The sequence below is a fragment of the Liolophura sinensis genome, chromosome 1, assembly GCF_032854445.1.
Source record: "Liolophura sinensis isolate JHLJ2023 chromosome 1, CUHK_Ljap_v2, whole genome shotgun sequence".
Taxonomy (NCBI): domain Eukaryota; kingdom Metazoa; phylum Mollusca; class Polyplacophora; order Chitonida; family Chitonidae; genus Liolophura; species Liolophura sinensis.
This window is the reverse complement of record NC_088295.1, coordinates 49,125,541-49,139,238: the sequence shown is the minus strand read 5'-3', so window position 1 is coordinate 49,139,238 and position 13,698 is coordinate 49,125,541. Positions and strand designations below refer to the sequence as shown.

At 38.7% G+C, this 13,698-nt stretch overlaps 1 protein-coding gene across 1 annotated transcript; it reads right to left on the bottom strand.

The window, feature by feature from the left end:
- Positions 1-25: 25 nt before the first annotated feature.
- LOC135466237 (protein arginine N-methyltransferase 3-like) lies at positions 26-12,921 on the bottom strand. Its single transcript, XM_064743645.1, has 12 exons — positions 12,825-12,921; positions 10,340-10,605; positions 9,647-9,764; positions 7,959-8,163; positions 7,369-7,513; positions 6,180-6,367; positions 5,719-5,791; positions 4,358-4,463; positions 3,805-3,992; positions 2,584-2,721; positions 1,865-1,952; positions 26-1,014 (listed from the first exon to the last, which is right to left on the bottom strand). Exons 2-12 carry the CDS (start codon positions 10,556-10,558, stop codon positions 905-907), a joined length of 1,578 nt encoding a protein of 525 aa, XP_064599715.1. The 5' UTR covers positions 10,559-10,605; positions 12,825-12,921; the 3' UTR covers positions 26-904.
- Positions 12,922-13,698: the final 777 nt, after the last annotated feature.

Genomic DNA, 13,698 nt, shown 5'->3' with positions numbered 1-13,698 from the left:
TATGAGATATACTTTTTTGAGTTCATGAAAAGATCATCCAAAATGACATAGAAGTGTATCCATTTGGAAAAATATGCTTGAAGAAAAGAAGTACATGCTGTATTTTCCTATTCAAATCCTATGCAAAGAAATGTTTTATTTCAGTGTTCTTAATTGGGTATATGAAATAAGTTGTCTGTTAATAATACCCTTGTATGAATTTTATTGTGACAATTTTTCACTTGGTTGGGTCCTTACACATCCTCTAATTTTATTGTGATATTTAAACAGTGGTCCAATACATGTACTTCTTCACCCATTCCAGAGGATATTGTAAACTTATATTTTCTTGTAACAAATACACTTGCCATTTCAACTCAATAGGGTGTTAATTGTTTTGATATATGTCTTTAATGATGGGTATCACAGCCTAATTGTATCAGCCATTGATATCAAATTTCAGCAAGCTCAATAGCTTATAGGTCACCCGCTTAATGTTGAGACAAGTTGCCATATTGAGTATGTTGTAACATCTTTATAAAGGTGTGATGGCTAGGAAATCCAAGATGGCCGACAGCAGTCATGCTAGAAATATTACACACAGTGATGAAAATCCGTCGGAGGCATCAAATTAGTCACTGAACAGCCAGGACGTAGTCGTTTAAAGAAATGGAATATAAATCGATCAGGAAAGGTGCAATAAACAGAATGACCATTCGTTTCCATATCTCCTCACCATTTTCATGTGGTTGAATCAAGTACTACAGCTGGGTTGAGCGTGAATGTTCCAAACTAAGAGGTTTGTCAGGCACATGGTGAAAGGCAGGTTCCTCTTTGCTTCTCCAAGTTTCCACTACCCCTGAAACCTCACTGCTGTCATGAAAAAAAAACAAAAAATTCTGCAGACATGCTGTCTTTGGAGTTGTCACTGCATGAGGAAGGTGTAAGATGTGCCTTGCAACTTGACACTGATGATCAGACTTCTGGGATCCCTTCGGTCTTTTTTACAGCTCAGTCTACCACTGATCACATCTCCTGGAGAAGAAAGATGGAACCATATTGAACATTACCACTCATAAATTGCCCGCTACCATTTTAGAAGAAATAGATGAACTGGCCAAGAAGTCACAACATTCACATGTATGAAATGATGGTGTAATTGTCCAACCTTTTCGCAGGTTTGCGATATGTTCATTCAAGCATATTATGAGGGCACAATTCTATGTACACTGATAAAATTGGTCAACCCAGTTAATGTAGTTATGCCTTCAAAATCAAATTTAAAATGTGCCTAAATTTCACTAAGAATTGCTCTTTCACATGTGAAAATGTTGAGTAATTAGGGCAGTGTCTCTGGTATGAAAGTGGAATTCTTTCTAAGTCAGGCACTAGGTTATATGTATCTTATGTTTTTAACAATATTCTTTGGTGTAGGGGGCAACAATATTCAGTTCCCTTGACAAGGCTTTGGCTTTTAAGCCAGGAGGTTTGTCAGGAAACCTGACTGACACAATAGCTGCCCCCTTGTTCTGAAGGTTCTTCACAACTATATAATGGACAGCTATCGCATACCTGAAATTTTCTGGCGAATGGCGGAAAAGATGCTTTTGATTTATTTATTTGATCGGCATTTTATGCTGTAAAACTCAAGTATATTTCACTTAAACAAAGGCAGCATCATGGTGAAAAGAAACCTGGAAAACCCATGACCATCTGCAGCTTGCTGGAAGACCTTCCCAAAAATGCCTTTGATATTCAGGAAAGCAGTTGGAGACTCCTACCACAAAGTTTGAGGAAATTTAAAATAAGTACATATTTTAAAAGGTAAATTGTATAGCAGATGCTCCAAAGAGTATTACCATGGTTACTACTACACAATACACACCTTTCTTCACTGAAAGTGGTTTCTCCAGTAAAAACACTGTTTGTTTCCAATGTGTGTAGGGACTTCCTGGGCTGGTTGAGAACATCACCTGAAACAACACAGCAGATGTACACTGTGAACGAAGACTGTGAACAACCACAACTACTGTGAACAACCATTGATATATTCTGGGTCAGGTCATACCAAAGATTTTAAAAATGGTACTTGTTGCTTCCTTGCTTGGTGCTCAGCATCGAGAGGGTTAGAGCAAGGACAAACGACTGACTGGACAGGTGTCAGCAAAATGTGACTGAGGTGTGATATTTGAAGTCTTGGACACGACACTTCTTCCATGGTGGTAGCATGTACATACACCTAATGACTCCTCATCATCATATAACTGAAAAATTGTCAACTACGACATAAAAACTGCTACATTCATACATATAATTTTTGAAATACTGAACATAGCAAAAAGTAAACATGATTCTCCAATGACAAAACGTCATCATATTTTTTTTTAACCTTTCTTGTAAATAGTCACCTTAAAAATGTTAACTCCAAGATCATGGCTTCCCAAATGTTTAGCAGAAAAGAAAATCACTTAGACCTGTGGTAATGAGCAGTGAAACTGAACAAGCACAACATAATAGCTATAATGAATCTCCTACACATGTGTACTTGGTTTCAGCTTATCACCAAACATGATCAGTGGCCAAATACTGTTAATTCCTACTTACCTTATTGTCACAGCCTTTTTCAAAGTAAATATCAAAATATCCAACCAGGGCTGTAATGTTTCCATCCTTGCTGACAGTTAATGTGACGTCAGAGACAAAGTCTAACTCTGATGAAACTGCTTCACATACATTAATGTCCTGTGAACATTTGTCAGAAAACAGTATTTGAATTATGATATTGTAACATAGGCATTGCTTCACACACATTAATGTCCTGTGAACATTTGTCAGAACACAGTATTTGAATTATGATATTGTAACATAGACATTTCTTCACACACATTAATGTCCTATGAAAACAGTCAGAAAACAGTTTTCGAATTATGACAGTAGCACAGACACTACTTCACATTGCTTCACATACATTAATGTCCTGTGGACAATATGTTAGAAAACATTTATCAAATTATGATATCACAGGACAGGCATTATTTATTCAACTGGTGGCGTCCACCTGTTGTTTGGAATTTTTCCCTAAAATGACAAGCACTAGGCTTAAAGGGTGGAGAGAACTGGAGTGCAATCAGTCTTTATAACGTACACGACAAACACCCTGATTCAAAAAAGTCGCAACAGAACCAGCAAGAGCTGGAGTCAACACTGCAACTTCATTACTCGGGGCCAACTCCGTAATGGCATGGTCATGCTTTAGCGGGCTGTCAGAACATAGAGAAGGATTCACACTAAATATTTTAAAGCTTCTCATTAACCTTGACATCACATTCTTACATTTTGTTGATTTGATCTTTTAGAAATTGTTGTAAGCTTTCAATGACATTTCCATCATATTATGATGGCGTGGCCTGGCAGCTAGTTTATCTGTATGCCAACCACACACTCTACGCCAACCACGAGCTATATGCCAACCACGAGCAAAATGCCAACCACAAGCAATACGCCAACCACGAGCTATACGCCAACAACAAGCAATACACCAACCACGAGCAAAACGCCAACCACAAGCAATACCCCAACCACACGCTCTACGCCAACCACGAGCTATATGCCAACCACAAGCAATACGCCAACCACAAGCAATACGCCAACCACGCGCTATACGTCAACAACAAGCAATACGCCAACCACGAGCAATACGCCAACCACGAGCTATACGCCAACCACAAGTTATGCCAACCACAACCACAAGCTATACACCAACCACAACCACAAGCTATACGCTGACCACAAGGTGTACGCCAACCACAAGCATGCTTCACTCACCTTGAGCAGACACGGCTGCGTGACAAGTTTCTCTGAGTTAACTATCTCCACACTGGCCTCCCGAACCACCTCCTTCTTCATACAGCTCATCTTAAAACCATACACATCCTCCCAAAATGACACATGCTTCTCATGGAGGGAACTGTCGTCCAGGCCAACAACACTCATCGTGCAGCGGTCAGGAAAAACTGAAGGGTAAAATAAAAATATTTTACAGATTCTTGCACTCATGAAAGGGAATTCTTATCTGAGGACAGAGGAAACCTGAATCACAAGTGTACCATATTTTGGTCAACAGAAACATATAACAAAACCACTTCGCATTACTTGAAAATAATCATTTAAACCTCCATATCTTTACACTGAAAGATACTAATTTTTTTTATAAAACCGATCCCCAAACATAAGAATGATTCTATTTATAGTTCAAATAAATAGTCAATTCTGACCTCCCGCACAAAAATCAAGAAAAAAAAATCCAGACTAAATTTTAAGAATGTAAAGAGGTATTTCCCTAAATCTGACTATAAAGCACCCTTAAGAGATTACCCACCTATACCTCCTGGGGCCAGATGTCGTCTACGAGCATACAACACTGTGTCAAGCATAGACTCAAACAGCAGGAAGTATCCCATCCACTCAGATATGATCAGATCTACCTGAATTAAACAAAGGAACACAAAACATTTTATTGCACAAATAGTATCCCAGTTGTGCCTAATTTCACAAAGCTTTTTAGGTTAATTATTCAAGCTTAACTTTTCCTCTAAATACCAACACATTACCGTCATATAACCCAGAGAGTGCCAATTTTTACCACAAGAAAAGATATACTGAGAAAATAAATCAACAATGCTCTATGAAAATGGGCCCAAACTGTCTGTTTTTCATAATTTAATACTTTATGATCTTTATTACACTTTTTGTTAAGAAGAAAACAATTTGGGAGATATATAATACTGTGAACATTAAATAAAATTATAGCAATTATGTATTTTAAACAGTCAAAATTCAGCTTTTAAAAATCAAACATTCCCCTAACATACTGGCACTGCTTAATAATTATACAAAGTAAATCTATACAGTTACCATTAAAAATTGGTAAAAAGGTTCATTGTGAATTTCCAAGCTTCAGAATCATGTTAACACTATAAATACATGCAGTACTGATGTGAGTCCAATGTTTACTGATAGGCAATAATTTGAGTTATTCTTGGTAAAAACAGAAAATTTGATCTGATTGGAAAATATGGATTTTTGTCAAAAATCTCAAGTAAAACCTTTCTGAAGTAAAGTTATGCATAACTTGGAAGAAATTGTAAGTGAACCAATTCATTACTTTGCCGTTGAGGGCTGCCAAGCTGTTGTTTGTGAATCTGTACGTTTAGCTATGGCAGAGGTTTCCACCTTAGGACAGGACCGGTAGATCCAGGATCAATCCTTGATCGAGTCACACCTAAGACTTTAAAAGAGGAAGTTGTAACTTCCTCGCTTGGCGTTCAGCATGAAGGGGATAGTGCAACGACTGGTTGACCCGTATCAGTATAATGGCTCAGGCGGGACAGCTTACTTGACTTCGGTAAGTCGTCTCAGTGAAACAGCACTAAATAAAAGAGCGGTAGAAATCCGTCCTGCAACTAGGAGGCACATTACACATACATGCACCCTAAGGATTCCTTCGTCGTCATATGACTGAAAAATTGTTGAGTACGACATTAAACCCCCAGCACTCACTCACTCACTCCACCCTAGGAGTGCCATCTACAGTGTGGCCAGTAAATGTTGAAACTCAATTCACTGTATGTTTCATTTGTGGAAGTGTTCCTGTATCTGTCATTCACAGTATAATGTTTGATGGATGGGAGTGTCTTCATTTTTGTGATTCACCGACTGGTTGATTTGTGGAAGTCTCACCTTATCAATTGGAAGCTCCACATCCTCAAGGCGACCCTTCTTCAATGTTATCACATTTTCTAAACCATTTTCCCTGGAACAGACAATAAACACAATAGCAAAGCTCGATTGTGTCTGGTTTTACAACATTTCAAAACTGTTTTAGCCCTTTGAAGACAGAACTCTTTGCAAGAGCCATTCCCAATGTCATCACATTTACTGCCTCACTGGAAAAACATGCAGCAGACACCAGACACGACACTCAACCGGATCACAATATAACACTTAACAGACCAGACTTCACCTATCTTCAGCAATTAACCTTAAAATTGTGTAATTTACTGATTTTAACCCAGATGTATGCTTGCGATTGTCAACATTGTTAAGTGTTTAAAAACGTGACATATAAAGCCTTTAAACACCTGAGAACAAAATCAATATTCATTTAAGATATACATGTATAAGCTAAGATAAGAGCTTACTTGACTATATCCATAGCCTGGTAGATAATATCTGATTGGTCGACACCGATCACATGTTTGGCCCCTGCTCGAGCAGCAAACATGGAGAGGATTCCTGTCCCACACCCCACATCCAGGACAATCTTGTCTTTAAACAGCCTCTTGTTTTTGTACATAAAATCACGATAGCTTTCAGTGCGAACTTTGTCCTACATGGCAAAATAAATGAACATCACATTAATCCAGTGAAAAGTGTTTAAAAGATGCAGGAAATGATTGGTTTCATGTCTTAATATGGAGTTTTAATACTCCATTTTCAATTGCAACCACTGATGGAAAATATGAATAGAACAGAGGAGTAATTAAAAATCTCTCAAATGAAAACTCACTCAAGACTTTTTCGGATGCAACTTTTTAATTTCATTTAAAAAAATAATCATCATTTTACAGTTCCTTTTCATGTATTCTTTAATGTTTGTGTGAATTTACTCGCTGAATTTACCAGGTTTTATAACAAGGAGCAGTGTTTTCTTTGAGTTTTTGTGACAGAAAATTTGGCAGGAAATTTTCCTCCAAGAACCTTTTATTGTATGAAATCCTGACATGTACATGTGTACACACAGAATGAAACTAAACATTTGGAGAAAATTATCATTTGAACCAGGGATAAAAAGCACCAAAGATGTCTTGATAGAGCTGAATTCATCATCAAAATTCTCGTGGATAAAACTTCTCGGTATATAACATCCAGCAAAGTAGGTATATTTACCCAAATATGCAGAAAATAGGCCAAAAGATCAAGGCCTTGTCCAAATGATCCAAGGCCTCATGTACAAAAATCTCTCCATCACTAAAACCACCCACTATCAGGAGATTAACATACTGATGATACACGTGGGGAAAAGCTGACCAGACTTAAAGTCATGGGTACCTTGTGAAAAGCAGCTTTTCAAATGAATGTGACGCACCGTAATTCTTCGTAACACAACACTACTATTGATCAGTAATATATTCAGTGAGCTCTAAAATAAATCCAGTACTATTACCATATGGATTACATGTTGCCCCACAGATCTTATCTTTTTATTGGATGTGTGATGGAGAATGAAATTCCTGTACCACGCATGCATACAAACTCAGAAAACACCACAATCTCTTGGCCAATTTTCAATATAAACCATAACTCCAGCAAATTCTCGATAACACCTACTTTGAGCATTTCCTGGTGTATGCTGAAGTGGGCATAGGAGCTGAAGTAGCCCTCATCCTCGTCTTCCTTAAGTCCTTCTATCACCCCACCAGTGGCTCCGTGAGGGCCCTCAGCTTGCGATAACATCAGAGTCCGCGTCACAGATCTGGGGAAGAGACATAAGGCAGGCAAATGTACAATTTATTTATTTGACAGGGTCTTAATACTTTGCTAAAATTCTAGTGTGAGCATCAGGTGAACTTGAGGTCAGCTAGCAGTGTAATTACCATGTATACCGCTTTAACATGTGCAAATCTGAAGGTATTTGGACAGCAGTAACTATCAACTCATGTATGACTGAGAAATATCAAGAATCGGTTAATGTATGAAGACTGTCACAATTTTATTTCATTATATTATTGACCTCATTTTATGGTGTCAAGAAAAAATATATGGATAAATTGGACATCCTAATTGTGGACGAATGTCAAGCATAGTTTAAGCTTGGAGACAAAATTTTGGTCCTCAGACACACACACACACACACACACACACACACACACACACACACAGACATTTTGCAAAAACACTCTGGAGTAATCTCCCTTTACCTCACACGCTCCAGGTCTCTTAACACCCTCACCAGCTCTTCTTCCGCCTGCCGGGCACGTGCCTCTGCTGCGAGCGCTTTCTGACACATCCCCTCATGACTAAGGTTAGTTATGTCTACCAATTCCCCTCCCTCGTTCACAGTCTGATTAACTGATTCAGTGACTGTGTCATCCTTAAGTCTCTCTTCCATCACACTCTCTATATCTGAAATATGTAAAGAAGGACTGTTTCACACACATATTTTTCACAAAATTTACCTACACCCAAGTTACAAAGGTGTCAGTGCTATATACTGTGCTAAACTCAAGATTATTACCAGTAACAATTAGTTACAAAAAATCACAATGTATGAATGAACTGTATATTTCAGTTATTTAAAAAAAGATAACTTTCGTTTGTTACATGTAGCTAGCAGCAAACCAGTTTCAATTTACACTGTTTACACATGTACAAGCATGTTTGGCATCACAGTATTTACTGCAATAAAGAAGTACTGCTGTACTCTTAAGTAGCCTGGATAAGCAGTCTAAAGTGAAAATAATGTTACAGCATAAAACATTAAAATTATCCATTACCATAACGATACATAAAGAGACCATCCTACTAACAGCAGAAAATGACACTAAACACGCAAATTTTGTATTTATACAAAACATGGCAAATTTTGTATTTATACAAGACATGTACCATTCCATTTTACAGAAAACATGCACATGTACTATGCTCTATCTAAACAAGATGTACTGCACTGTATTGCAGAAGACATGCACCATACTGTATTACAACAGACATGCACTATAATGTATAACAGAAGACATGCACCATACAATATTACAGAAGACATGCATAATACAATATTACAGAAGATATGCACCATACTGTATTACTTTAGACAAGCATCATACTGTCTTACAGAAGACATGCACCACGCTGTATTGCAGACATGCACCACGTTGTATTTCAGAAGACATGCATCATACTGTATTACAGAAGACATGTACCACACTGTATTACAGAAGACATGCATCATGCTGTATTACAGAAGACATGCATCATGCTGTATTACAGAAGACATGCATCACCCTGTATTTCAGAATACGTGCATCATGCTGTATTCCAGAAGAAATGCACCAAGCTGTATTTCATAAGTCGTGCATTATACTGTATTACAGAAGCATGCATCATACTGTATTACAGAAGACATGCATCATGCTGTATTACAGAAGACAAGCATCACACTGTATTACAGAAGACATGCATCATACTGTATTGCAGAAGAAATGCACCAAGCTGTATTTCATATGTCGTGCATTATACTGTATTACAGAAGCATGCATCATACTGTATTACAGAAGACCTGCATCATACTGTATTACAGAAGACATGCACCACTCTGTATTACAGAAGACGTGCATCATACTGTATTGCAGAAGAAATGCACCAAGTTGTATTTCATAAGTCGTGCATTAAACTGTATTACAGAAGCATGTATTTCAGAAGATGAGCATTATACTGTATTACAGAAGACATGTACCATACTGTATTTCAGAAGACTGTTGTACTTAACAATTTTTCAGTCATATAATGACAAGGAGCTATTGGGTGTACATAAGACATGCACCATGTGATAATACAGAAGGTATCTACCATACAAATGTATGATGTTAGAGAAGACATTGTCATGTACCATACTGTAGGAGCGGATCCTCTGGGTTGTTGGGGATCATAAACTCATCACTGTCCCATGGTGGGTTTTGTGTCACTGCGCTGGACAACATGGATTGACATTCTGCCACACGGGGATGCTGGCAAAGAAAACATAGGGTACAGTTCAAAAGCCACCCACATAAAACAGGCTAGAGTTTAATTACTGAGTGACTGAGTGAGTGAGTGTTTGGGGCTTAACGTACTACTTAACAATTTTTTCAGCCATATGACGACGAAGGAATCCACCGCTCTTTTATCCAGTGCTGCTTCACCGAGACGCCTTACCGAAGGTCGGTAAGCCGCCCCGATCAAGCCATTATACCGATACAGGTCAACCAGTCATTGCACTACCCGCTGAACAGCAAACAAGGTCTTAGGTGTGACTCGACCCAGGATAGACCCTGGGTCTACCGCCTCCCCAAGCAGAGTTATATTAATGTAATTCTCATAATTTTTAGGACAGATATTAGTAGTGCAGAAAGCAAAAACATTACATTCATCTCTCATTGTTTATGGAAGGGTAACAGTAATCATATGTTGTTCATTTATAGATAGACTAATCCGAAAAGGAATAAGAAACTATGCATTCCTGTTACAACTCAGTGTACATTAGCCTGCATGTGACAAAAATGTAACCACTAAAATTGATCTCTTTAACTCAAACTAAGATTACCTTAGCTCTGATGTAGTTAACCAGTTTGATGAACATAAAACAATCCAGGTGAGCATTGTGACAGGCAGCGATCAAATCTAAACCATGGCAAGACCCACAGTGATCAAACATATGATCAGCCGAGTCCATGAATTGATCACAGAACAGACACTTGGTTGGTTGATCACCACCATCTTCATCACATTCCTCCCAAGCGTCATCATCCCCTAATCCTGGCATATCATCATCATCATCATCAAAGTCATCTACTTCATCATTAACGGGATCTGAAATTTCAAATAGTTCCACTTTTTTTAACCAATGATAAAGTTTAAAAATAATGAGAAACTAAATTTCTGTACAAAATGGATAAACCAAGTTTTTTTTCCCTGAGCACTGTTGCTCTTATCTGTATGCCATAAAACACCATAGCATGTGCTGAAAGACCAGATTGGACTACGGTTTGCAGAAGAACTCCTGTGAATATGGCGGGATTTGGACTCCAACTCATCATCCAGGCAATCTTCTGGACATCAAAGCTGGACTTGAACACACAACTTCAATGGTCAATGACCGTCAAAGCCCAGCAGTCCACTAGTCCTACACAATATGACTTGGTTCGGACTTTAAGAGTTCGGACTGGAGACCCATCCTCTTGTCTTTCCTTCCAGGGTGAATATTACCTAACTCTCCCTAACAACAGCAATAAAATAATGCTGTTAGTGCCCAAAATAATGCCTAAACTATCATAGATATAGTACTTGGGCAAAGCCAAACAGCCAAAATGTACCAATCCCAGTCAGCCTTTTCTTCCATCATGCTGACTTAAGCGCCACTCTTAAAAAAGTTGATACTTTTAAAGGAGAAGAAAACTTAAATTACAAACAAATACCACTGAAAAGCGTGTGCATTTCCTCACAGGTGCATGCGATAAAAAAATTTTAATATGTACCTCAAGATGATAAATTATAAATAAAGTCAGTACCAAAATCCGCTGTGGGCAACTCCATTTTGCCTAAGAACTCGTCCTGAAGTCTTCTGTGTTAGGAGGAGAATTTCCGTTGGAAACCTCCAAAGTGCAGTCCGTACATTTTCCAGTAGAACTCTTCTTCTCAGAAGGTAGCGAACAGTACTGTTCATTTTCCGCTTGACGATCGGGAAACCGGAATGTTGGACGTAGGTTCCGAGTTTACATGAACAAGCCGGCAGTTATAACGATTCTCATTGGCTGAGAGGCAACACACCCCCAGCATAAATTACAGGGTGTTAAAGATGGAGGACACGATGGACTCGGTGATTTATGCCAGCTTTGCTGTTTTCAGATTTTACGTGCATGGCAAAGACAAATCACAAAATTATGCAGCAGGCACCACCAGATAGAAAAAAATGTGCTCTTTTCAGCCCATAGTGTCATGTATTTAAGTTTTCTTCTCCTCTAAACTGTCAAATGTATGATTTGTTGCTGATTGCAAACCATACCCAGGCATGCACATTTTCCTGCCATTTACCAGGAGCATCAATCTATGTATGTCACCATTCTGATTACTTTTTTATATTATAAATTGAGTTCGGCATGAAACACCAATCAAATAAATAAATATATGATTTACCTGTTGTAACAGGTTTACCTGTTTTACCTGAATAAAAGACCTGGAGATATAGGACTCGCCTTCTGTGTCAAGTCAGAACTATAAAACACAGTCATATTGGCTAAGACTAAGGCAAATCCAACAGAACACCAGAAGTAAAACTAAATGTTGTCAAATATTTATTCCTCAAAAGTGTATGGTTGTCACAGAGGAGTAAAATAACACACACACACAAAAACCCTGTTCAGCAACAACAACAACTGCATTAGTGGAATTAAATTAAATGTTGAGGTCTATTTTTCTTCGACAATTTCTGGTATTTTACCTGCCTCACAGCAGGTAAACCTCCGTGGTTAATTCTTCTAATCAGCAGGGACAATGCATGCACACACCTATGTCAACCAGCCGTGCTTTGGAGATATCTTGGCATGTATAATGTTCACAAAAATCTAGTTGTGAAATGTAACTCTGCAATCGAGAGAGTTACGGAAAATAACTGCTTCTAATGTGTTGAATTCACGGTAAGTCACATTTACAGCATCTTCACACACGCATTAAATCTTCCCTGGCGTAAATCGATGTCAACCAAGTGGTCCCCACAATCAACCAATCTGTTCGGAGTCTCGCCGAACCAAAAACGATCCATGACAACCACACAAATTCACAAAATAAATACATTTTCAGACACTACACCCTCCTTCGACCCAACAAATAGCCCGTCAGGCACAAGGTAAATCGCACAATGTTAACTCCAAAACCTTATTTTATCATACTAAGCCCGCCAGAAAGTAGCGAAATATTAAAAAATGTTCCTTACAGATGAATATATATCACAGTCCTATACAAACTATATCTTCCGATACAAAAGTCGTATAGATGTCATTAAAATGATCACTCAGACGGATATATGATCTTACTCTATCTTTGTTATGCGCAGAATTTGGCAGTTCACCAAAAGCCTGGCTGGCGTACGCACTGGGGGGCGAGGTATCATACATTGAACATCAAAGGCTGCGTGGCCACGGGATATTTCATTCAGAGTAGAAAGGCACAGCGGGTATGTCTGGCTGGCTCGCTGGGCTGACTTGGCGAAAATCACTTTAAATCAACTACAACCGCATGGGATCTATCGGCTTACTCAGAGTTCTATATTGAAATCCCTGAAAAACATCTTGGCATGCCCACTCGCATAGGTCATTACATTTCAAGGAGACCATAAGATCTAAATCCGGAACGATCACTGAAACGTACACTGAAAACAGGACAAATGCCAGTTAACGCACGTGTGAAAACCCTTACCCATGTAGGCAGCCATATTGTTATATGCGGTCAAGGTCGAAGATGTCTTCCGGAAGGACAAGGTCGCGCGAGTTGACAGTTGTCATATCCAAAACAGATTGCTTATTCTGCTATATTTTAACTGGGTGGGAAATAATAATATACATGTATCAACAATCAATAATGGTGTGTATGTATCCTTATGATTTCACGACGCACTTAACATTTTTTAAGTCATATATCGACGATCGAGATGTCATTGGCTGTACGCCTGCAGGCCTACCTCTATGAGCCTGCTGCACGTCGACATACATGTAGCACAGTGAGTCCATGTCGCCAAAGTGCAGCCGCCAGATATGACACCCCACCCAGTCAAATTATACTGACTCCAGATCAACCAATCCTGTTTGCTTGCTCTAACCTCTCAGTGCTGAGCGCCCAGCAAGGAAACAGCTAGTACTATTTTCTTTTAATCACTAGGCCACTGAAGGGGTAACTTGTTTCCAGGATTCA

Bases quoted from the DNA above. Each gene is read 5' to 3' on its own strand.
- LOC135466237 (XM_064743645.1), bottom strand. From the start codon at position 10,558: ATGCCAGGATTAGGGGATGATGACGCTTGGGAGGAATGTGATGAAGAT. The intron at 9,765-10,339 runs GTAATCTTAGTT...TTTCTTTGCCAG, and splicing joins TTAACTACATCAGAGCTAAG to CATCCCCGTGTGGCAGAATG. The intron at 1,953-2,583 runs GTAAGTAGGAAT...GTGTTGTTTCAG, and splicing joins AAAAAGGCTGTGACAATAAG to GTGATGTTCTCAACCAGCCC.